Source organism: Bombyx mandarina, chromosome 11 (assembly GCF_030267445.1).
Source record: "Bombyx mandarina strain Sakado chromosome 11, ASM3026744v2".
NCBI lineage: Eukaryota > Metazoa > Arthropoda > Insecta > Lepidoptera > Bombycidae > Bombyx > Bombyx mandarina.
In genome coordinates, this window is record NC_143218.1 from 17,646,836 (window position 1) to 17,672,192 (window position 25,357).

The 25,357-nt window shown below is 36.0% G+C and overlaps 1 protein-coding gene across 4 annotated transcripts in view; it reads right to left on the reverse strand.

The window, feature by feature from the left end:
* LOC114243277 (adenylate cyclase type 2) overlaps nucleotides 1–25,357 on the reverse strand; it is a 236,454-nt gene that overhangs the window by 130,259 nt on the left and 80,838 nt on the right. For all 4 annotated transcript variants that reach the window (XM_089731129.1, XM_089731130.1, XM_089731132.1 and 1 more), the window contains exons 3-4: nucleotides 24,682–24,888; nucleotides 11,293–11,418 (exon numbers count right to left, since the gene is read on the reverse strand). In XM_089731129.1, the coding sequence (XP_089587255.1) occupies nucleotides 11,293–11,418; nucleotides 24,682–24,888 (333 nt within the window). The remainder of the gene's footprint in view (nucleotides 1–11,292; nucleotides 11,419–24,681; nucleotides 24,889–25,357) is intronic.

The window sequence follows — 25,357 nt, forward strand, 5'->3', positions numbered from 1 at the left end:
TTATAGAAGTAATAATTATCATTTTCTGTTTACTTTTGTTCGTTCTGATAAAAAAAAATTTTTTCTGGATTACACTTTATATATTATTTAAATTGACGGACTTAAAGTGAAAGGCATCCTCTATCAAAGGTAGTGCAGAGTAATTAAATGTCATATCACTGAAATCATTCGTCAATCGTACAAATGAAGTACTACTGGTGGTAGTATGTCTTGGGAGTCTGCACGGGTAGGTATCAGTACCCTGCCTATTTGTGCCGTGAAGCAATAATGCGTTTTTTTTTTTTTTTTTATTGCTTAGATGAGTGGACGAACTCACAGCCCACCTGGTGTTAAGTGGTTACTGGAGCCCATAGACATCTACAACGTAAATGCGCCACCCACCTTGAGATATAAGTTCTAAGGTCTCAATTATAGTTACAACGGCTGCCCCACCCTTCAAACCGAAACGCATTACTGCTTCACGGCAGAAATAGGCAGGGTGGTGGTACCTACCCGTGCGGACTCACAAGAGGTCCTACCACCAGTAATAAAATTGAAGGGTGGTGCAGCCGTTGTACTGTACTGAGAGCTTAGGACTCATATCTCAAGGCGGATATATCTACGTTCTAGATGTATATGGGCTCCAGTAATCACTTAACACCAGGTAGGCCGTAATCTTGTCAACCCATCTAAGCTATAAAAAAAAAGTACGTCGTACATTGAATGAATGCGTAAATATTAAATGCCTTGTCCCTAATTAAAGTAGCAAATTAATTAACACATAATATTCAGGGAGCCGATATGTGCTTAAAACGGCTAAGTATAAGTATTGCAAAGCTTAACAATCTAGTTGATGATGATTGAGAACATTATTTTAGATTCGTGCTCACTTTCCTTTGCACAGGTAGTTGAACTCACACGTACGACCTGGAGTAACACCTTACCTATGTAATTACTTACTTTGGACGGCATAATGTGAATTCCAGTCATCATAACTGCAGTTCCAAATCTACAAACTGGAACACACGACTGCTGCACGGCAGAAATAGGCAGGGTAGTGGTACATGTCCGTGCGGGCTTGCAGTACAAGGTACAGTCAGTTGAAAAGAAACAATTTGAGGGAAAGCTATATTTCGAACGAGTAAGTGGTTCCCAAAAAGAAAAGAAAGTAGAAAATCCAAGATTAACTCGCTAGAAAGCTTTGCTTTGGATTCATTGATTCTAATGAAAAATCTGAAAATACCTTATAACTAGAAATATACATAACTAGCTGTAACCGTCCGCTTCGCTGGACGTTTTTATTTCTCACCCCCATAAAGATTCTCATCATTAACGCCCCCGCAACTCATGTAGGGAGTCCAACACTCATATAAATATTAGCCTATCCATTAAGTACATGTATTTTCTACATGGATACCAAGTTTCAAGTCAATCGGAAGCACAGTTCAGTAGTCATAACGGAACATCCGTAAAAACCATTGTAGATTTATTATTAGTATAGATAATATGTCACTAGTCATTATACCGGGCTCACTTTGCTGACCGATCTGGAATTTGGCCTTGATCCGATTGCTATAAAACTTTAATAATTATTTAGATTTTGATTCTTTACACTTTGAATATACTGAAATTTACAAATAAATTGTTAATTCTCAACTATTATGAAATATATGTAAAGGTTGCGATGACGTATTCCGTGGCAATGATAATTATATTTAGGTAATTATGTGATAAATACGTCAAGTATATAATATATGTACGTCATTAAAGAGGAACAGAAAATAAGGTACACAAACAAAGCCATTGTTTCGCTAATTCCCATTCATGCACAGATCTCTCGGAGACAAAGGAAATGCCTTTACATGAAAGCGCCTGACGGGAAGAGATAAGCAATGCTCTTAGCGATTTTGCTATTTAATACGAGCAGGAGGTTGTTAAATGCAAGCGATGCATTTCAGTTCCTGCTCTCGTATAAGAAGGACTTCATTGGAATTTACGGCGACCGAATCTTCTAGGAACAAATACTAAACGATTCTCGACTTCTACCATTGTTTATATCAAACTATTTAAATAAACGCATAATATGAATATCAACGTCTTAGTATAATTAAGTATTGCGCAGCGGGTAAAAAAAATTCAATCATCATTATCCTGCTCTTCTCCCAGTCACCTGGGGTCGGCGCAACATGTTTTCTCCTTCCATACTCTTCTATCATATACCATCCCACCGCTCACTCCCCTCTTACACATATCGTCTTTCACGCAATCCATCCATTTCTCTTCCACTATATCCTTCCACATTCATAGTTAACATTTTCTTACCAACCTCATTTTCATTTCGTCTCATCACATGTCCATACCATCCCAAACGCGCACTTCTCAGCTTCTCACATGTGCCACTTTCAGACTTCCTCTAACATATTCATTCCGTATTCTATCCATTCTCGTTATTCCACACATCCATCGCAACATTCGCATCTCTACTGCATGCAATCGCCTTTCATAAAAAAAAAAACAATATCGATCGAAATGTCTTGTCGATGGTGGCTTAAATACTATCGAAATAAGAGCCACTGCACTATCCACTTCCCTTTTTGATTCGGTGAGTTGTTCATTAGACCAAGCATTGTCGTTGCAAGCGTCTCATACAAGTCAATAGCACTTCAGATTTGAATCCTTTACACATAAGGTACTACGCGTTAAGGCCACCACTCAAAACCTTATTGATAATCGATTAAACCGACCCGTCACCGACACCGATGCCCGTAAATCAGTCACTTCAGCATATTGACGTACAAAACCCTCACCGTTAATAGGGCCGGTTAAGAAACGATTACATGATCCTGCAAATCGATTAATTGGTTGAATCTGAGAACTGTAGCATTGAAGAAAACATGCAGGACGATTTTGACAAAAAAAAATTATTATTGCTTAGGTGGGTGGACGAGCTCACAGCCCACCTGGTGTTAAGTGGTTACTGTAGCCCATAGACTACAACGTAAATGCGCCACCCACCTTGAGATATAAGTTCTAAAGTATCAAGTATATTTACAACGGCTGCCCCACCCTTCAAACCGAAACGCATTACTGCTTCACGACAGAAATAGGAAGGGTGGTGGTAACTACTCGTGCGGACTCAAAAGAGGTCCTACTACCAGTTATTACGCAAATTATAATTTTGCGAGTTTGATTTTTATTACACGACTAGCTTTTGCCCGCGACTCTGTCCGTGTGGAATATTTACTTCGCTATAACGCTAAATTTTACCCCCACTTCATTTCAGAAAGTGAAAATATTTTTATATGCTATGGAGCTATTTAACCCCTTATTTTGAAACATTCTTTATTGGTGCTCCACTTGTATTAGTCATACTTGATGTTATATAGCCTATATCCTTCCTCAATAAATGGGATATCTAACACTGAAACAATTTTTCAAAATGGACCAGTAGTTCCTGAGATTAGCACGTTCAAACAATCAAACTCTTCAGCTTTATAATATTAGTATATATGTTATTCCTTCACCGTGAAAGTCAATCGTGAAAATTTGTTGAGTGCCTATTTCAATAGAAAAACTAAGCGCTTAAAACTCTGATCACAGTTTAATCGAACTCATTATTTTGGGTCCAAACTTTTCTTTAATTCGAAGTCTTTCAAAGATTTAATTCCAATCGAGTTTCTAGTTAACTAACGCTGTGGCTACAAAATTTCCCATAGACACAGCCCCCTAAGTTTCTCTCCGACTCTTCTCAGTGGATCGCGATTCCGATTGGGAAGTATATTTTGCGAAGCACTACACTTGCTAGGGCTAGTATTAGCAAATTCTCTCAGGTTGAGCCCGTGAGCTCACCTACCCGTCCAGGCTAAAATAGCCCCTGAGGCTACCGGCGAATGTGTAGAAGAAAAAAAAACATTGTACCAATTGTTTATATTGAAAGTATAATATATGTTATTAGCAACATATCAAAATACCAAGTTGTATCAAATGTCCGATTCCCGCAGGCAGCTACCGATGCTTTTAATTAAATACACATGTACGTAACACATTCTCACAGATAACTTGATGACTTCTATACTAATATTATAAAGAGGAAAGATTTGTTTGTTTGTTTGTTTCGAATAGGCTCCGAAACTGCTGAACCGATTTGAAAAATTCTTTTTCCATTAGAAGCCGACATTGTCCCTGATGAACATAGGCTACTTTTTTAAATATTTTTTTTTTTTTGGTTTCATGTGTGTTTTAATGTTTCCGAAGCGAAGCGAGGGCGGGTCGCTAGTCTAGGATAAAGGAATAACGTCGTAAATTTTTTTATTGCTTAGGTGGGTGGACGAGCTCACAGCCCACCTGGTGCTAAGTGGTTACTGGAGCCCATGGACATCTACAACATAAATGCGCCACCTACCTTGAGATAAGTTCTAAGGTCTCAGTATAGTTACAACGGCTTTTCCACCCTTCAAACCGAACGGCAGTACTGCTTCACGGCAGAAATAAGCAGGGTGGTGGTACCTACCCGTGCGGACTCAGTCGAGGTCCTACCACCAGTAATTACGCAAATTATAATTTTGCGGGTTTGATTTTTATTACACGATGTTATTCCTTCACCGTGGAAGTAAATCTTGAACATTTAGTAAATACGTATTTCGTTAGAAAAATTGGTACCCGCCTGCGGGATTCCAGCACCGGTGCATCGCTACATACGAATGTAACGGACTTCTTATCCTTTAGGCCACGACGATTTCAATAGATAGAGACTTGAATGTGTCTTGAGGTGGGCGGAGGCATTAACGTTGTGTTTTCTATGGGTTCTACTAACCACTTACCACTAGATGGTCTGCGGGCTCGTTCCCCCATATATGCAATCAAAAAAACTTAAGCTTAATCCTGTAATTTCCTCCTACATAGTAACAAACTACAGACAATAAACAAATAACAACACACGCTAAGACTAAACAAAGTTAAGAGCACTGTAACAACTGATTTCATTTGAAACTAAGTTTAAAAAGTTCGTACAGAGCTTTACAAAAGATAAACGGAACGTTACTTTGTTTATTTCGTACGTGTTGAAACTTAGAACGAAGGAAAACTTTAAAGCTACTTAGGTACACGCGTTTATGTTTTAATTGACTTTGAACTTAGTTTATACTAAGTTACTTGAAGGTAGATGAATAATAACCAAACTGATTCACTAGTTCGCTAAGGGAATTTTATTATATAGTCTCTTCGGCTATTAATTACGAATCTATCTATCCGGTAGCTATCTAGCTATCCGCTACTCCTCATTCCCTAGCTCCTCCGATAGTAGTATTACTAGATGGGTGGACGAGCTCACAGCCCACCTGGTGTTAAGTGGTTACTGGAGCCCATAGACATCTACAACGTAAATGCGCCACCCACCTTGAGATATATAGGTAAGTTCTAAGGTCTCAAGTATAGTTACAACGGCTGCCCCACCCTCAAACCAAAACGCATTACTGATACACGGCAGAAATAGGCGGGGCGGTGGTACTCACCAGTGCGGACTCACAAGAAGTCTTACCACCAATAATTACGCAAATAATAATTTTGCGGGTTTGATTTTGATTACACGATGTTATTCCTTCACAGTGGAAGTCAATAGTAAGTAAACATTTGTTAAGTACGTATTTCATTAGAATTATTAGTAATAATTAGTACCAAATCAAATCAAATCAAATCAAATCAAAAAAGTTTTATTCAACATAAATGAAAGTACATACTTGTTGAACGTCAAAAGAATTACCGCCAATTCACAAGAATTAGCCTCCGTCCTGAGAAGAATTGGCAAGAAACTCAGCGGGCATGTTTTTTTTTTTTTTTTTTTTAAATATTAGATTTTTATTTTAAATATTTTTTTTTTTTAAATATTCATATTACAATAAGTAATTATAACATAACAATTTTACAATATTGAAATTCCCGGAGCGAGCAACTCATTCCCACTTTGTGCAATCTTCTAGATAATCATTGACTTTATAGTAAGCTTTATTGCACAGATGTTCTTTAATAGTTTTCTTAAACCTATGTATATGTAGGTTCTGAACATCTTGTGGGATTTTGTTGTACAGGCGCACAGACAAACACCCGAATGAATTTCGTATCTTATGTAACCTACTCATCGGCACAACAAGCTTGTGTTTGTTCCTAGTATTTCTATTATGTATGTCCGACATCTTAGGAAACTCCTCAATATGTTTACGAACATACATCAAATTTTCAAAGATGTACTGGGATGGCATAGTGAGAACTTTAATTTCTTTAAATTTTTCCCTCAGGGATTCCCTTGAGTGCATGTTATAAATAGCACGTATAGCTCTTTTCTGCAGAATAAATATCATTTCTACATCGGCCGCATTGCCCCATAGCAAAATGCCATAGGACATGACACTGTGGAAGTAACTAAAGTAAACTAAACGAGCCGTGTCCGCATTTGTTAACATTCTAATTTTTTTTACTGCGTATGCTGCAGAGCTAAGCTTACTCGCCAATTTATGAATATGAGGTCCCCACTGCAGTTTGGAGTCCACTGTTATACCAAGAAATACGGTTGACTCAACAAGCTCCAATGATTCCTCAGAAACAATTACATTACTATCTACTTGTCTCACATTTAAAGATGATTTAATACATTTTAAAGTAAATTTAATACATTTCGTTTTCTTACTATTCAATAATAGGTTATTGATACGGAACCAATGAACCACACACGAAATCGCATCATTCACTTCGTCATAGACTTGTAATTGTCGTTTAATTTTAAATAATAAAGATGTATCATCTGCGAATAATACGACCTCGTGTCGGGACTCAATAAAACTAGGCAAATCGTTTATATATATTAGAAATAAAAAAGGACCCAAAATGGAACCCTGAGGTACACCCATTTTCAACGTGGTGCCTGAAGATCTATTTCCTTTCACATCTACTGTTTGTATCCTTCCTGATAAATAGGAAGTAATAAGTTCCAATGCACCATCCCTAATACCATAGTGATGTAGTTTCCTCACCAATGTTTCATGTTCAACACAGTCAAATGCTTTGGATAAGTCACAGAAAATTCCAAGACAATCATGCGATTCCTCCCAAGATTGAAATATATTTTTGATTAGATAAGCACCTGCATCAGTTGTAGAGCGACCCCTTGTAAACCCGAATTGTTTATTATGAAGCAGGTTATTTGAATTGAAATGTTCTAAAAGTTGTGTCAAAATAATTTTTTCAAAGATTTTACTCAACGTAGGGAGTACTGAAATAGGTCTATAGTTAGAGGGGTCATCAGTACTACCAGATTTAAAAAGAGGAATCACTTTACTATGTTTCATTAAGTCAGGAAATACACCACACTTAATACAATCATTAAAAATACTAACAAGATGAGAAGCAATAATGTCTATTACAGACTTCAAAACCTTTACTGATATTCCCCACAAGTCAGCTGTATTTTTTACATTAAGGCTATTAAAACTTTTTATTATATTGTTTGAATTAATTTTCTTAAATTTAAAAATTTCATTGCATTTCTTGACATGGTTATGCAATAATATTTCAGCTGCTGTGGGGGATGAATTTAGAGATGTGGTAGTTGAAACTGGAATGTCAGAGAAAAACTTTTCAAAAGCATTAGCCACATCTTCATGACTAGTTACCAATTTATCGTCTATTTTTAACGAGAATTCTTGATGGCTATTTCTGACTTTTCCACTTTCTCTACCAATGATGTTCCAAGTCATCTTTATCTTGTCAGGGGCATTTTTGATTAAATCACTTAAATATAAAGATTTTGCCGCTAAACAAACTTTTCTAAATAGTTTGGAATAGTTCCTGACATATTGATGAAATGTTTCATCATTATTATAAGCTTTTTCAGAGTACAGATCATACAATTTTTTTCTACTTTTGTACACTCCGGTGGTGGCCCACTCGCTGAACACCGTTTTGTTTTTTAATGTTACAGTTTTAGGAATAAATACATCAGTAAAGACCATATTAATTCTCTCAAACATATTCTGGTATGATAAATTTGGGTTTTTGTTATAAATAATTTCTGAATGTTCTTGCTTAATATTATTTCTAAACTTCTCAATTCGTTTTTTATTAATAGGAACAATCACAAGAGTATTTTTATCTTTAGAATTCATAATAGATTCAAAAGACACAAATTGTCCACTATGGTCTGATGTTAATTGATTAATAATTTTTTTGTTAATCGGTGTTACATTTGTAAATATGTTATCTAAACATGTTGCCGATGTGGTCGTTGTCCTAGTAGGCTCTAGAAATAAGTTTGGGAGGTTATATGACTTTAACAATGTTCTGAATCTAATAGTGGTATTTGTGTTTTCTAAAAGATTGATATTATAATCACCACATACAAAAATTTGTTTATTAGAGACAGAAAGCTTTAGCAATACATTTTCCAAAATATTTTCAAAAGAATCATATAACGCATCAGGAGGTCTGTACACACTTACAACAATGAATCGCTCAAGCTCTACACAGGCCATTTCAATAATCCGTTCCACAGAGAGGCTCACAATGTCTCTACGTTCCTTACATTTATAATCTTTATTAACAATGATCAGTGAGCCACCTCGTATAGCATTCTCTCTGCAGAAGGAACTCACAACCTGATGATTTTTAAAATTACAATTTAATTCATATTTTTTAAGCCAATGTTCAGTTACACATAGAACATTGACTTTATTAAAATCTAGGAACAAATCAATTTCAAGTTCTTTACCCATCAAACCTTGTAAGTTCTGATGCACCAGGTTGATCACAGTTGTTTTCAAAGAAACATTATTGGTTGATGGGTTGTGTCCAAATAAATCATGTTTACTGCAAGAGGTAAACTCTGTTGTCTTAGGATTTAATTTAAATTACTTGGAACGGATTCCAAATTAATAAATGTCATATTTTTTTCCTGCTCAAAAGAAGCAGTAGGTTGATTAGCCAAATTCATGGCTAGATAAATATGTAAAAAATAATGTAGCGAGTTTGCTACTTGTCTAAAATTGTAGCTACCTAAATAGTATTTGTTAGGTTTTGTCATAATAATACATTTATTTTTTATCATGCAATTAATGTCAATAGTATAGAATGTATTTTCTGATTTGCATGGTGTCATGACATAATAATTATTTACATTAGAAACTGTTTGCATGAAATCATTAATGCTATGTCTTATTTTATTTTCTGCTGGCATACTCTGAATAAATGGAAATGCAAACATGATGATCTTTTTCACCTGTAGTGTTAATAATTGATTTATTTGATATTTGATATCTCTTATATCTGCATTTCCCCTTCTCCCAATCATTATAATTATTGTTGTGTTACCCGCCTGTGGAATCTCAAATTAATTACCGATATTCACATTTTGATGTTTATGAACTCCGGTATCTATACACCAGGTTAGGCCGTGAACTTGGTGACCATCTTCGCTTAAAAAAAAATATCTAACTTCACCAAGCGAGTCGCGATCTCAATCCTCCGTTTTAATAAAAACGAGTTCACGAGTAACCGCAAAAGAGAAATTGGATTGGATTGATTGAGCCTACGTAATGGCATGGAAAATTCGATTTGAGATTAGTTAGACGGCTTCCATATTCTGGGCACTAAAACTATTAATTTCTAGATAACAAAGCTGGATTTACAGACATAATTCATCGATTTACATACTTGTACAGATTCTTTCGATATGCCCAACAGGTTTTTAGGCGGGACGAGAAGGTTCTCCTGAATTGAGTTAGAGTGACAGGGACTGTTGACAGGTAATACATACTACCACACTAAAATCTACCTAGTTGCTTGTAATTCGAAGTATTTGAACGTTCCAGCGGTACAGTATCAGTGTACTTAGTTCGAGTTTTTTAACGTTATCGATATCGTAAAAGTTAACTCAAATTTGTATGCAGTTGGAACAGCGCCCCTAGCGGCAAACGTAGGCAAACGCTATTGAAAACGTTAAAAAGCTCGCACTAAGCACACAAAACAGAGCAAGAAACACACCAACATTGAAATTAAATTACAATGTACCAATAAAATTCTGCCGTGAAGCAGTAATGCGGTTCGGTTTGAAAGGTATGGCAATATTTGTACTGTAAAAACTGAGACCTCATGTCTCAAGGTGAGTAGTGGCATTTACGTTGTAGATGTCTATGGGTTTCGGTAACTATCTAACACCAGGTGGGCCGTGAGCTTCGTGAGTGTGACTTCGCTATAACCAAAAAGTCGTTATAACCGAGGTCGTTATTAATGAAACACACTGTGACTTGTTGTATTCTAAACTTTAGTACTTATACGTTGTTTTATCAATTTTTTTCTTTCATTTTTATCACTAACCCACAAAATGACAAAACTAAATACACTATCGATAACGCTTATCGACAACAATAATGCGCATCACTATGCCCGTCCATAAGGCTCGTGAGTGGAAGAGAGAGCGAAATATTCGCTTCACCGCTCCGACTTTTTATGACCCAAACTGCAGCGACAAAATAACTCTACTATAGTAATGTAGCACAAGTCGTCGTGGCCTAAAGTATAAGACGTCCGGTGCATTCGTATCTAGCGATGCACCGGTGTTCGAATCCCGCAGGCGGGTACCAATTTTTCTAATGAAATACGTACTTTCGTAAAAAGGGATACAAAGTTTTTGCTTCACGTATTAATATATAGATTTCTTTGTTTCTATGTTTTTGTTTCTCTAATGTTTTAACTTGTTTATATTGGTGAAGACCTTTAATCGTCTTTTTGTTTCTATTATTTGTTATATTATTATACTATGTTAATTGGCTGTTGGTTCTCCTTGTACTAAATAATCTATATATTACTACGTGAAACAAAAACTTTGTACCCCTTTTTACGATAATTGCGCGGATGAAGGAATATGAAGCTTCCCATGCTTATAAAGAATATAGAGAAGGAGTGCAGAATGCTAATATGTTTTTAAATTATGCATTAATAATACATTAAATCAATAAAAAAAATATTACACACACTACCATGTATTTGACACACATACACTCTTTACACTCTTTTAAACTTATACACTCTTTGTTTACTGTCAAACTATTGTTATTGCTTAAAATCTGTAAAATCAAATTGAGAAAAAGTTAATATTGTTTATCTTTAATATTATTTGTCTATAGTGTAGTATTGACCAAACCTGTGATTATAAAAGTATAATAGTCTTTGACAATAGAACCATTATAATGTTCAAACCTATAATTTTAATAAATTATAGTCGACTACTACGTGACCACTAGTAAATAAATAAATAAATAATGTACGCACCTGATGATAAAAATGTACTTCGGTCTCGGGACGCACCCCGACCGCCAAAGCCGCGTATGCGACCGTCAGGACAGCAGAGATAACCAACGCTATCGTTCTGGCTATGGGCATCATCGTGTGCACCATCTGTAAACACAATAATCTGTCTATAAATGGGCAAAGGCAATTTAACCAAGTACCATATTATCTTCAGCTTCCCAACCGATTTGCGTAGTAGCTGTTTTATTGCTTAGATAGGTGGACGAGCTCACAGCCCACCTGGTTTTAAGTGGTTATCTATATGGTATATAAGTTCTAAGGTCTCAAGTATAGTTACAACGGCTGCCGCACCCTTCAAACCAAAACGCATTACTGCTTCACGGCAGAAATAGGTAGGGCGGTGGTACCTTCCCGCGCGGATTCACAAGAGGTCCTACCATCAAGCTTAACGAGTCTTAATACTATAGAATCTATAACAAGATTTCAGAAATATTCAGTTTATTTCTTTCAAAATGACGATAACGAAACGAAAGAAGCAATTTAAAACATAATTCCAGTGATTATGGTCAAATCTTCGATAATTCGGTGAGCGCTAGTTAAACCGGTCGGCCGTGAAGAAGTAAACTGAAAAGTATTCGAAACGTTGCAAATAGTATAATGACATTTAAAAACGCGATAATAAAAGTAATTTTAATTATGTTTACATTTCACGAAGAATGAAGAAGATACGGCAATATAAATTTCAAATGTTATTGCTGAAATATAAATTAGAGGGAACTTATTATTTAATATCCAGAGTGTAAGTACCTACTATTGTCGTACCTTAAAAAAAACAATGTAATAATTTAAATTAACTTAGCGGGAAAATCATGGACGCCGAAAAGGCAGGGCAGATAGTAGCGCCATCTAGTTATGATACTGAAAAACAATCCCAACCTATAATTCGAAGTTTGAAATCGCTGCATAAATAATGTACATAATATTATTATATTATCTGTGACATTGTTAAGTGTATTTTCTATGGACACTTAAAATCAACGCCCACAAATTTAGAGGCGATAAAAGTTTAGCCATAGAAAGCACTACATAAAATAAGCTAATTAATCCGCTAATCAGTAGCTTCGCATGTTTGAAAGCGAAATACACAATCGCCATTTGCATTGTGATTCGCGATCACTTCCGTCGCCGAAAATGGCAGAGTGGTGAGAAGGGCTTACGCCCACAGAAACTAAAGCCCAAGTATGCGAGAAAAATGCTTGACAAGTCAATGCATAGTTCCCTGTCACCCAGTCATTGTCACCATCTAACACTTTCTATAAATTAATTATTACCAGATACATTCATCTCATCAAAATGACTAGGGGTGTATTCGAGCAACCAGCAGTCAATTGACAAAAACATAGAATTAAAAATGAAAAAAAAAAAACTTTAAACTTAAATTAATAAAAAAACTTAAATTCTGTTTTGTTTGCTGTTCGAAAGATCATAGTTGGAAAGTTGAAATTACTTTGTTTTCTTACTTTATCGCAACACAAAAGTTCGTACAACCTGTTGCAACAGCTCTCGAGCTATAAAACTGCAATTAAAAAGTTCCGTGGCAGTTGGCATTGTGTTTATAGGAGTTCAATTAAGTTACTTATTGTTTTCTTTCATGACATTTCAGAAGTTAAATACAATAAATTGTATCAACAGTCTCTCGGATTGTTCGAAATTGAACGATAAACAGAAAGCTCACGGAGAATGGGTTCCAAAGTTTACTTTACTTATAGTAACATAACTAACATTCCTAATTAAGACAATACAATATGGAGGGTTACAATTTCGCAGCCGAATTACACGCGTTAATTTTCTAAACATAGTATAAATCAAAGGTGTTTAATGTGGATTTTTATTAAAATCAAGGTTCTTAGTCCACATTAGAAAACTAAATAATATTTATTAACATTATATATAAATAGTTTATTATTTTAGTAACCTGTTTTTATACACCTAGTCCAGCCATAAGTTCTGTTTTTAATAAAGTAATGTAACTGATATTATTAAAATTTATACCTACATATTTAAGACTCAGTAAAAAAAAAAAAAACACTATTCGAATTGGCCACCTTTGGCTTTTATACAGGCCTTTGATCTGTTTGGCCACGAATCTATGGATTTAGGCACTGTAGCCAAGGGAGGTTTCACCACTGCTTGCTCCAAAGATTTTTAAGAGACTCAATATCGCCGTGTCGCTTATAGCAGTCCAGGTCCTATAGAACTGATTATAACTTGATGTCTAAAGGGTTGAGGTCTGGGCTATATGAGAGCCTCTTATAAAGCTCTTATAAAGTCCGGAACGTTCGTTTCAAGCCAGGCTTGGGTATTTTGTGCATTGTGACCAGGTGGAAAGTTCAGGGTATATTTTTAAAAAGTGTATTGCCGAGAGGTTTCACAACATGACCCAAGACTGTATCTTGATATAGTTTGGCTGAAGTGTTCACTCCTTTTTCACAAAAATTTAGTTTTGTGACTTCTTGATAAGACACCCCCGACCAAACCATCACTGACACAGGACGATGACCACGTTGTACCTTTCCGACCACTTGAGCAGCTTTTTTAGAACTGTTAGCGTACACTTCATAATTTTGCTTATTGTGGTGTTCTTCAATCGTTAAAATTTTTTCATCGGTAAAGAGGATATTTCTGTACCTTTCACCTGCGTATCGCGACAGAAGGAGTTTTGATCGATCCACCCTCTTTAATTGTAAAGATTGATATGGGGGATATCCTGTATATCAACGATAAGCACCGAGCTTCATGTCTTGTTATATAATACGCGACAGAGTCCTAGCCGGGATCTTCATTTCTCGCGATAAGATTTTTTGCTTCCTAATGGGGTTTCGACGAATTCTAGCTTTAACACAATTAACAGCCTTTGTAGTTCTAACCGCACGCGGCCGCCCCGATCTTTTCTGGTCTTCGACAGACGAAGTGTTGTTGCATCTGTTGATAGTACGATATACGAACATACGGCTGCAAGCTTTCGAAGTGTAGAATATGACCGACATGTGTACTTACTTTGTGCAAGGCGATCACTGCAAACCTATTTTCTTTAACACCCCATTCCATGTTGTATTTTGATAATGAACACGAAAAAATACGTGAAATGGCGCAAAATCGAAAGAAATTCAAAATTCAAAATAATTAAAAAGTTTAAAAAAAAGAAAAGTTTTTATGTAGCAGTATTTATGGCCAGACTATTTATAAACAGAGTATATGTATAGGCTTATGTATATAAATAGGTTAATAAAAAAAGTTAACTCTCTAACGCTAGACAATTCACTCATTAATTTGTTTGTTAACGTACATAGATTAAGCTAAGAATAAACAAGAGTACCTATCAGCCTTTATTTTTTCTGAAGAAAATATCGTTCGACCATCACGCACGTATCATCAAGTTACTCCTATTTCCACAGGTTGACGTCTACGCGAGTTATGTCACAATTTATCAAGATAGCAGGTAAATTGAATCAAGCTCGTACGCAAACTATGAGCTGGTTAGATCACGTCAGAACGTTTTTTTTTATTCCTTAGATGGGTGGACGAGCTCACAGCCCACCTGATGTTAGCGGTTACTGAGGCCCATAGACATCTTCAACGTAAATGCGCCACCCACCCTGAGATATAAGTTCTAAGGTCTCAAGTATAGTTACAACGGCTGTCCCACACTTTTCATTACTACTTCACGACAGATATAGGCAGTGTGGTGGTACCTACCCGTGCGGACTCACAAGAGGTCCTACCGCCAGTTTTTCTTCACACTATGATGATGGAGCGAAACCCATAAATGGAAACCGAAGCCCACTTTCTAACCGATTTATAGAGTATAGCCGAGAATGTAAAAGTAATGTTTTTTCACGAAGAAAATTAAGCTCTCCTCGCAAGGTCGCTCGTGGCATTTAATTTGGACGAAGCCGCGGGGCACGTCTAATCTGCGTTGTTTTTGTGGACCTAGCCTCGTGTAAAAATTATTCAATTTACGAACTGTCCTTTTTCATTATACATATTCGGTAAGCAGTATTGGAGTTTCATTTTTGTCTCGGGACTTCGTTTTAAATAAATAAATGAGCAGCTTGACATTTTAAGTGTAAATTTTTTTGCTTGTCAATTGTATTCACAGATTTTTGAAGTGAAAACTTCTTTAGAATCGTTGTGATTTCAAACCGGATGCAACGGAAAAAACGACAGGTAAGAGACACAAATACAAAAATGTGTAGGATGAAGCCAGCAAGGAGTGAGACAGAAATATACATACTATTTAATACAGCGCCATCTGTGAGATTTTTTAATACTAACGTGTGTATGAAAGCTCTTGTAGTGAATTTTAATTTAGGATTATACGTGAAATTAAAATATCAATTCACAGAGAGCGCTACCTTACAATTATTTACTAATGACAAAATTTTACATATACTTAAGACGTTTAGGATAATTGTATTTTAATTTTGGAAGGTTTCACTTCTACCACGTGTGAATTGCACACATTTTGTTTTTTTTATTTATTGCATAGATGTGTGGACGAGCTCACAGCCCACCTGGTGTTAAGTGGTTACTGGAGCCCATAGACATCTACAACGTAAATGCGCCACACACCTTGAGATATAGTTCTAAGGTCTCAGTATAGTCACAGCGGCTGCCCCATCCTTCAAACCGAAACGCATGACTGCTTCACGGCAGAACTAGGCGGGGCGGTGGTACATACCCGTGCGGACTCACAAGAGGTCCTACCACCAGTACTTAAGTATTTTTTTCTAATTTTTAAACTACATAATAATATATTATTAGAAACTGTAAATATCGTAAATAGCTACTGAACAAAAGAAATGAAAAATAAAATCGGTAGATAAACTGAGGATAAAATCACACTGATCTATTTTGCCCGTGCTATTTAATAAACAAATATGTAGTATGTATAATGATTGCAAACTTCTTTCAAGCAAATATGATACTTGTTTTAAAGTTCCCGAAAGTTGAAAATTCAATACAAGTAAAGACTTAAAAAAAAACCATCGGTCGTACATTCGCCTCACGATCTACAGAATTTCTCTACACTATCACGAACACGATCATACGTGTCAGCGTACTCAGGCGAGAGCTTAAATCGATAGTTTTAAGCTCGGCTGAGTGTCTATAGACAAAATAATACCGATTCAAATTTGAAGGTGGCTCCCGATCTTTTTTTCTCCTACATGGGCAGGAAAGCTTGGTGTTAAATGGTTACTTTAGACAATAGACATCGCATCACAACCGAAACAGCAATATTTCAAATCTGATTCAATTCTCAAATAAGCAGAGAAAACGTGTTAATTAATTAAAAGTTTTATAGTTAAAGTTGAGGCATTTAATTATTGTATAACTAAACACAGAAAATAAAATAAAAATTATAAATCATTCAATTCTTTTTTTTTATTGCTTAGATGTGTGGACGAGTTCACAGCCCACCTGGTGTTAAGTGTTTACTGGAGCCCATAGACATCTACAACGTAAATACGCCACACACCTTGAGATATAAGTTCTAAGGTCTCAGTATAATCACAACGGCTGCCCCACCCTTCAAACCGAAATACATTACTGCTTCACGGCAGAAATAAGCGGGGCGGTGGTACCTACCCGTGCGGACTCACAAGAGGTCCTACCACCAATAATTACGCAAATTATAATTTCGATCATTCCTTCACCGTGGAAGTCAATCGTGAACATTTGTTGAGTACGTATTTCATTAGAAAAATTGGTACCCGCCTGCGGGATTCGAACACCGGTGCATCGCTACATACGAATGCACCGGACGTTTTATCCTTTAGGCCACGACGACTTTAAATGTTCTTTATTTGTTATAGACAAATTGATAAAATTTTATCAATATGTGAAAATTTACCTTTATTAAAAATAAAATATAGGTTAGTAATTTGTTACTCCCATCTACAGGAGCAATGAGAAACTAATCGAAGCGAAGCCATCTAGTGGCCGACGCCCGTAAACATTTTTGTTGAATGCTTGAGTTAGCTGACTTATCTATAACTAATTTATGTGTATTGTCTATGGCGGAATGTGTTGTGCGACAATAGTCACTCGTATTTATAATAGAAAGTAGCGGTCGCTTACTCTTGAACTCTTATCAATACCAACTGAAACAATTGTTTACACGCGTTGAACTTAACAATAGTCAACCAACTATGACAATATTAAAAAGACAGTTAACTTTATAGTCATCTTAATTAACTAAATTATTAATAGTAATGTTGCGCCGATACGTATCTATACCTAGTCTTGCCATAAATACTGAGACAAAGGAAAAAAAAATTCTATTGCAAATAACATTTATTACTTTTACAGTGTGTTAGCTTAATACATAAATATAAAACAATTTAAAGTATAAAAAGCTTATTCGAAGTGGTCTCCATTGGCTGCAATACAGTCCTTTAAACGTTGAGGCCAGTTATCAATAGAAGCACGCACTCTTTCCATGGGAAAATTTTTCACTGCCAATCGTACGGATTGTTTTAGGGACTCCAAATGATCATGGCGTTAAGAGCAAGCCGTACTCTCTAAAACTGACCATAAATAATAATCCAGCGGATTAAGATCGGGACTAGATGACGGCCAGTCTTCAGCTCTGATGAAGTCCGAAACGTTCGTTTCCAACCAAGACTGCGTAGACCGAGCTTTATGACCTGGCGCCGAGTCTTTCTGGAAGGACCATTCTTGATTATTGAACGTGGTGTCGTTAAGGGGCTTCACTACCTTCTCCAGAATGGTATCTTGATACACTTGTGCCGATGTTTTGATGCTATTTTCACAAAAGTATGGCTCAGTCACTCCTTCATAGCTAATACCCCACCAAACCATCACTGAAGTCGGATAATGCCCACGTTGCACTCTGTCGACTAATTGGGAAGCTTCCTTAGAGCTTTGAGCATATATACGGTCATTTTGTTTGTTAAAATGTTGCTCAATTGTAAAAAAATTTTCATCCGTAAACAAAAAAAATTTATGACCTCCCTTTGCGTACCGCTTCAGTAGTTGTTCCGATTTTACCACCCTATTCTCTTTTAAATTATCAGTTAAGAAGTTACCAGTACGTCTCTTACAGGCTGCAAGTCCTAAGTCATCTTTTAAAATACGTGACATGGCTCTAGGTGCTATCTTCATCTCCCGAGATAAAATCTTTTGCTTTCGGACAGGATTTCTTCGAATTCTTTCCCTTACTGCTTTGACCACCTTTTTCGTACGAACACTACGTGGACGGCCAGATCTTTTTCTGTCACAAACAGAAGAGGTCTCATTGCACCTATTAATAGCCCGGTACAAAAACATGTTACTTATACCAAGCGTATGGAGAGTTTTAAAAATTGCATTTGGCTCCATACCTACTTTGTGTAATGCAATCACAGCGATTCGGTTCTCTTTATCACCCCACCCCATTTTAATATCCCAAAATATTGTACAATGTATTGGCGCCAAAATGAGAAAACTCAATGAGCAATCATATAAAAATGACAGATTCCAAATTCAAACGTAATATTTTGTTTATTTTTAATTGTAACAGTATTTATGGCTAGACTAAGTATAGGTAAACAGGAAGTCTCGTTCACACAAATTCCATTTCAGCTTAAAGAGTAGATTAGCCGTTACTAGAATTTCAAATTTAATTAAGACTTTATTAAGACTTTTTGTTTCTTACAGGTCCGCGAGTGTCATCACGCTGTGATGTTTACAGGGATCATTCATCAGAAACAATCATCATTCCAACAAAAAAACATGTTAAAAACTATATATCGAACAAAAAAAGTCGTGATTAATAATCAATTTGATTATTAATTTTAAAATTCAGATCACAGATAAAAAACAGCCTGCGTTGTACATACATAGATCCCTAACACGTTCCGTCGCAAATTGAATTTCGAATTCGTTTCGTCTTTTTGTTGACAGTCTATAAATTGCAGCGATCCATGATGGCCGACATCGCGTTGCTACGAGTCTGCAGTTAACGCGGGAGACTATATTTTTCAACAACAAAGCAAACACCGAACCTAGTTAATTTTCCGTATTAATTTAAAAATATATTTACTAAAGATTAAGTTACATTAAATTCTATATTTTTAATCTACATAATACCATGACAGCTGCAAAAATTAATAATGGATTCTGACTGTTCTGATTTTTGGACGCTTCTAACCATAGATTATACACTCTTCTGACGTCCAAAAAACGAAACATCGGAACGTACTTAAGGCATGACGTAAGTTTTTCGATTGTTTTACATAACGATTGCCCCACGGTAAGGAGCCTAATCCGAGATATAGGCACGATGGTAATAGCAATCTCACAACCGACCTCACCAATTAAAATATTTCTTCTTCAAATAAGCGTTTCTAAAAGTAAAATTGTCAAAGAACAGATTAAAACGCCCAAGGTCTACACGGCGACACCTTTGCTTTCATTAAAGCTGTCGCAAAGGAAATATTATGCAAATGAACGCTAATTATGCGCGGCCATTGCTTAAGGAGCTCACTTTTACCGGGGAAGGTCTTGACAAAATTTACCTCGAGTTAAGCAAAATGTAGGCTTACGCATAGAATAATTACCTACAGCCTAATATTGACACTAATACGCTTTTTATGAAATTGATCTTCATTTCCTGTTGGGAACGACAACTGGAATGATCTTTCCCCATGTAGATGTGTGCTTCATAGATCGACGTTCAGTTTGACATAAGGACCTTGCATACATTCAAACTTGCGAATATCCTTATCACGATTCAGTTTTATGTCAAATATATTCCGTGATATGCCTATCGATACAGTTTGTTATGTTTTTTTCTTCTTTTATTTACTATCGGATAACGACTATCTGAAGGACTTTTTGGTGGGAACGCGAGGAGTGAAGTTGTGTGGTTTGTTTTATTTTGTCTATTTAGTGTTTCTTCAGGTTTAAATGTGTAATAACGGTGGCTTATTAACTGTTTAATATCTGTGAAAGTGCACAAATGTGGGAAAATGAAACAAAGCCGCTGGTAGCTTCTCGGGATCCTCCAAATGCCCACTGAAAAAGTCTCAGTAGTAAATAACCACCATTTTACTGAGATTATATTTCATCTTATATCATCTCATTTCATTTCATTTAATTTCATCTGAGTTAAGGAATGTCTCAAATTAATCATCTTCATTTGATTTCACTCCATATTATCATTTTTCATAAAAATAAAAATATATAAATTAAAATAAGACTTGACCTAAAGGTCTTAGTTACCAGGTCATAAAATCCTTTAAAAAAAACGAATACCTATCTGAAGCTGTTCTAGAGCCAAGTCTTATGATGGTAGTGTTTGAAATAAATCTTATCGGTACGTGATCGATTTCGAACTGGTACCCGTTTGATTGGAACACATTACACCGCAAGGGCAGGCTATTCAACTGCTATTAGAGAATTCTGATAAATACTAATTATGCCTAGTCACGTTTTCGGCTTTCCGTTGTTTTGTAGCCGAGACAGTTGCGGAGATTAAGCCACGATACACAATTAAGAAAACATTTTTTTGTAATTACAGTCAAAACCGTTTACTGCGACATCGTTTAGAACAACATGTCGGTTATAATAACCTAGAACAAAGGTCCCGGCTGAATGCTATATGACCGCCTTATTAAAAACATTGCTTTATACGACATTGCTAATAACGACATACCTCATAAAACGACCACATTTAACTAATATTTCGGAGAATTAGATCTGTTAGAACGACCGGCTAACCTGTATTGTAAACAATTTGAATAGGTATCCACATTTGTCTTCAATGGCTATTAAAATCAGGAAAGAAAACAATAGGATTTAGTTTAGTGTAGGGTCTTTTCTAATTCTTAGAAACAAAACACGTGCATGCAGTTACTGTACCAACTTTGAATGATGGTATCAATGCTGTTAGTGTATTAAGAAAGATTGTTCTTTTTAATGAACAGTTCCACATCCACAGCAAATATGATGATACGTTAATTAAAATCCAACGTGAATTACAAAATATCTATGCACAACAGAAGTGTTCCAAACAGACCAACATTACAGATTTTATGCTCACAGAAAAATAATATGCATTGTACTTATGTGTAATAAATAAAATGTACATAGTTGAATAAATATATTTTTCCAATAATTTCCTATCGATTTGTTTGTACTTGCACGATACCTACACATTAAACATCACCGGTTGTTACGACTATCGGTTTTTACGACTGAATATGAGCAGTCCCTTCGATGTCGTTATAACAGATTTTGACTGTAGTTATTTCTTTAGTTTCAAGCGGTCGATACGCTTGACGTGTTAAGAAAATCGGTATCAACCAAAATTTTAAATCTGTTCGAATATAATCATATCGACAACGCAAGTCATTGTGGCCTAAAGGATAAAACGCCCAGTGCAAATTGTATCTTGCGACGCATTCGAATCCCGCAGGCGGGTACCAATTTTTATAATGAAATACGTACTTAACAAATGTTCACGATTGACTTCCACGTTGAAAGAATAACATCGCGTAATAAAAATCAAACCCGCAAAATTATTAATATATTATTATTATAGTAGGACCTCTTGTGAGTCCGCACGGGTAGGTACCACCATCCCGCCTATTTCTGCCGTGACACAGTAATGCGTTTCGGTTTGAAGGGTGGGGCAGCCGTTGTACTTGAGACCTTAGAACTTATATCTCAAGGTGGTTGGCGCATTTGCGTCGTAGATGTCTATGGGCTCCAGTAAGCATTTAACACCAGGTGAGCTGTGAGCTCGTCCACCCATCTAAGCAATAAAAAATAAATAAATAAAAATGAAATTATCTGTTGGTTCCATTTGCTTAACAATCACTCGAGGTTATTACCGTTAAAAGCTATGACTATATTTTCAATTTAACCTTCATGCTTTAGAGTAAGCTCTACTCGAAAGAAATTCAGAGTTCGACGTCCCATAGTAGGTAGTACGTTTTCAGTTGGCTCTTAGTACTAGATGACCCGCGAACTCGTCTACCGACCTTCTACTGTATATTTTTAATCCGATTCGGTATCAAAGGGAAGTAGAATCCTTTTTCAGATTTCAAAACTAAGAGTGGCTCTTCAAAAAGCTGAAATAAATAATTACTCAACGAAAATTGTTTTGTCATAAAAAAAAACAATAATTGTCCTTCTGCATAACTCTAGTTAAGGCTTTAGAATTTTAATTAAATTTCGATTGGCCTTTGTCTTTTTTCAAGTCGAAATTGGATATAATGAGAGCTTAAATCGAGCTATGATATCATTTGCGTTCAACAAATAATAAGTGGGACGTTTATACTTTGTTTAAACTAAACGATGACCTTTGCTTTGCTCGGTTGTTTTTTTTGATAACGCCATCTTGCTGTGTCTTTAAAGCAGTTAGTTGCCCTCAATTAAGAAAAATAGTATTATTATTCGTGAATAGATGTCGGGAAGAGTTGATTATTGAAAACACGAACAAAACAACATTTTCTAAAAATAAATCGTAGCTAGATCGATTTACGAAATCCCCTGTATACTAAATTTTATGAAAGTCGTTGGAGCCGTTTCCGAGATTCAGATTATATATAATAATATACAAGAATTTCTCGTTTAAAGGTATATAAGATAGGGTATTATAAGCTCGTGTTAAAAATAACTCCCGAAATTAAAGTGTTGTTACTGGTGACCCCTATTCTATAACATTAAAAGCACGGTCGATTTTTTTTTATATTGTTCCGTCGCATATATTATTGATACCTTATTGATATAACATTTTATGATTTCTCACTTACAAACTACATAGATTCTCAATTTCGCGCAAATTCTAATTATGAATAAAATTACTTTTCCCTTTTAATGATGATAACTTCCCTTTTAACTTTAAAATAGCGTAAAGGTTTCGCGATCACTCATTTTTTTCACAAATAACTCCAGGAAATCATCGCTTTTTTGGAAAGCAGAGACAAAAACTGAATTTCTTTTAAGGATTTTGTCAGATAAATGTTCACGGCCCACAGAGAATACAACGGACGAGCTCACGGCCCACCTGGTGTTAAGTGGTTACCGGAGCCCATAAATATCTACAGCGTAAATCCCGCCACCTACGTTGAGATATAAGTTCTAAGGTCTCAGTATAGTTACAACGGCTTCCCCACCCTTCAAACCGAAACCCATTACTGCTTCACGGCAGAAATAGGCAGGGTGGTAGTACCTACCCGTGCGGACTCACAAGAGGTCCTACCACCACCAGTAATTACGCAAATTATAATTTTGCGATTTGATTTTTACTACACGATGTTATTCCTTCACCGTAGAAGTCGATCGTGAACAGGAATGGTATAGGTATTTCAAAATTAAATATATGGATTTTTTTTGGAATTATATGGAAATTCTATGGTATATTTCATTTTTAAACTCATCTAAATGCCGTTAAAAATTCAATAGACTCTCAAAGACAGAGCCGAAGATAGACTTCGTTAAGTTCATTCGATTTTCCCATTCGAAGCTTTAACTAAATTCTCGCTTTCTGAAGATCGCGAGCTTCAAGCGAACTTAGTTTTTCTTCGTTTAACCCCTTTCAGAAGCTTCGCAGTAAATCCGGATATATTGCTGTATGAAGTACTGAACTCTCGGCCATATATCAAAAACTTACAACATTTTTTTGTCACCAATTTGCTTCTCAACAAAAATCAAACAGAAAAGAGAGATCAAAAATCAAATTTGTTAATAATTAATTTGTGAATTCACAACTTAAACAATAAAAACTGTTGAAATCAATATTAAGTGATTTATTAGAAGAAAATTAATAATTCGAATCTGAACCCGAGATAAATTACGAGAAACGAATTGATCTTTTTTTCCCGAACTGATCACTTCACGTTAGGGTTAAGGGTGTATATACAACTAGCGACTCGCCCTCGCTTCGCTTCGGAAACTGTAATTTATCATTGATTTCTAAAATATTTAATGGATGTTATTATACATATAAACCTTCCTCTTCAATCACTCTATCTATTAAAAAAAACCGCATCAAAATCCGTTACGTAGTTTTAAAGATTAAATCATACATAGGGACAGACAGATATAGGGACAGAGAAAGCGACTTTGTTTTATACTATATAGTGATAGGCCACGTCAACACGAGATGTACAACTATAAGCTTCTCTGCGATACACAAAATAGAGCTGCAGGAAATCTAGTGTCAAATACTTTGGCGGTAATAGAAATATTAGAAGTTTGCGGTAGGCAGCGGCTTGGCTCTGCCCCTGGCATTGCTGAAGTCCATGGGCGACGGTAACCACTCACCATCAGGTGGGCCGTATACTCGTCTACCTGCAAGGCAATAGAAAATATTTACTTACCAAAACTAATACTTACCAAAATCAAAGCAAAGAGAGGCAGCGGTGCGTGATTGGTTGCTACAAGAGTACCAGCCCCAAGGCATACCGTCACAAGTAACGAGCCTGATAGCGCCAAGGTCTCACACTCTGCTGCAGCCGGCAGCAACTCCAAGCACAGAACTATAGTGAGCACGAAGGTTATGACCGAGAGAGTCGTGATGGCCTTCACTTGAGTTGACAGTTCCTGTAACAAGAAAACAAAAGTGTTTTGAAATTTCTTAACCGCCACACTGATCTTCATTTCATCATTTAATTATTTTGAAGTTATACTTCTTTAAGCTCGTTATGAAAAATTTATGAGAGTGAAATTTTACGATGCGCGCGCACCGTGACACAAAATTAACAGAATGAAGTTGCCCACTAAATCGCTCATTACAATACGACCGACGTAGCTTGGCGAGTCTGAAAATAGCCACAGGTGAACTTTCCGAACCGTACCGAGAATTACCGAATTTATACGATGTCAAGAAAAGGGATGTCCAATATGCGTGTTTGAGGATGTTGCTTAATCGATTTTTTTTTCAAATTGATTAAAATTTAAATAAAAAAAAAAGAAATAAATTTAATAAAAATAAAATATAACTTCTTACGCGCGTACGTAAGTACACGCACCCTTTTTTTTTGTTTGGGTGTCCGTTCTCCCACTGATCACT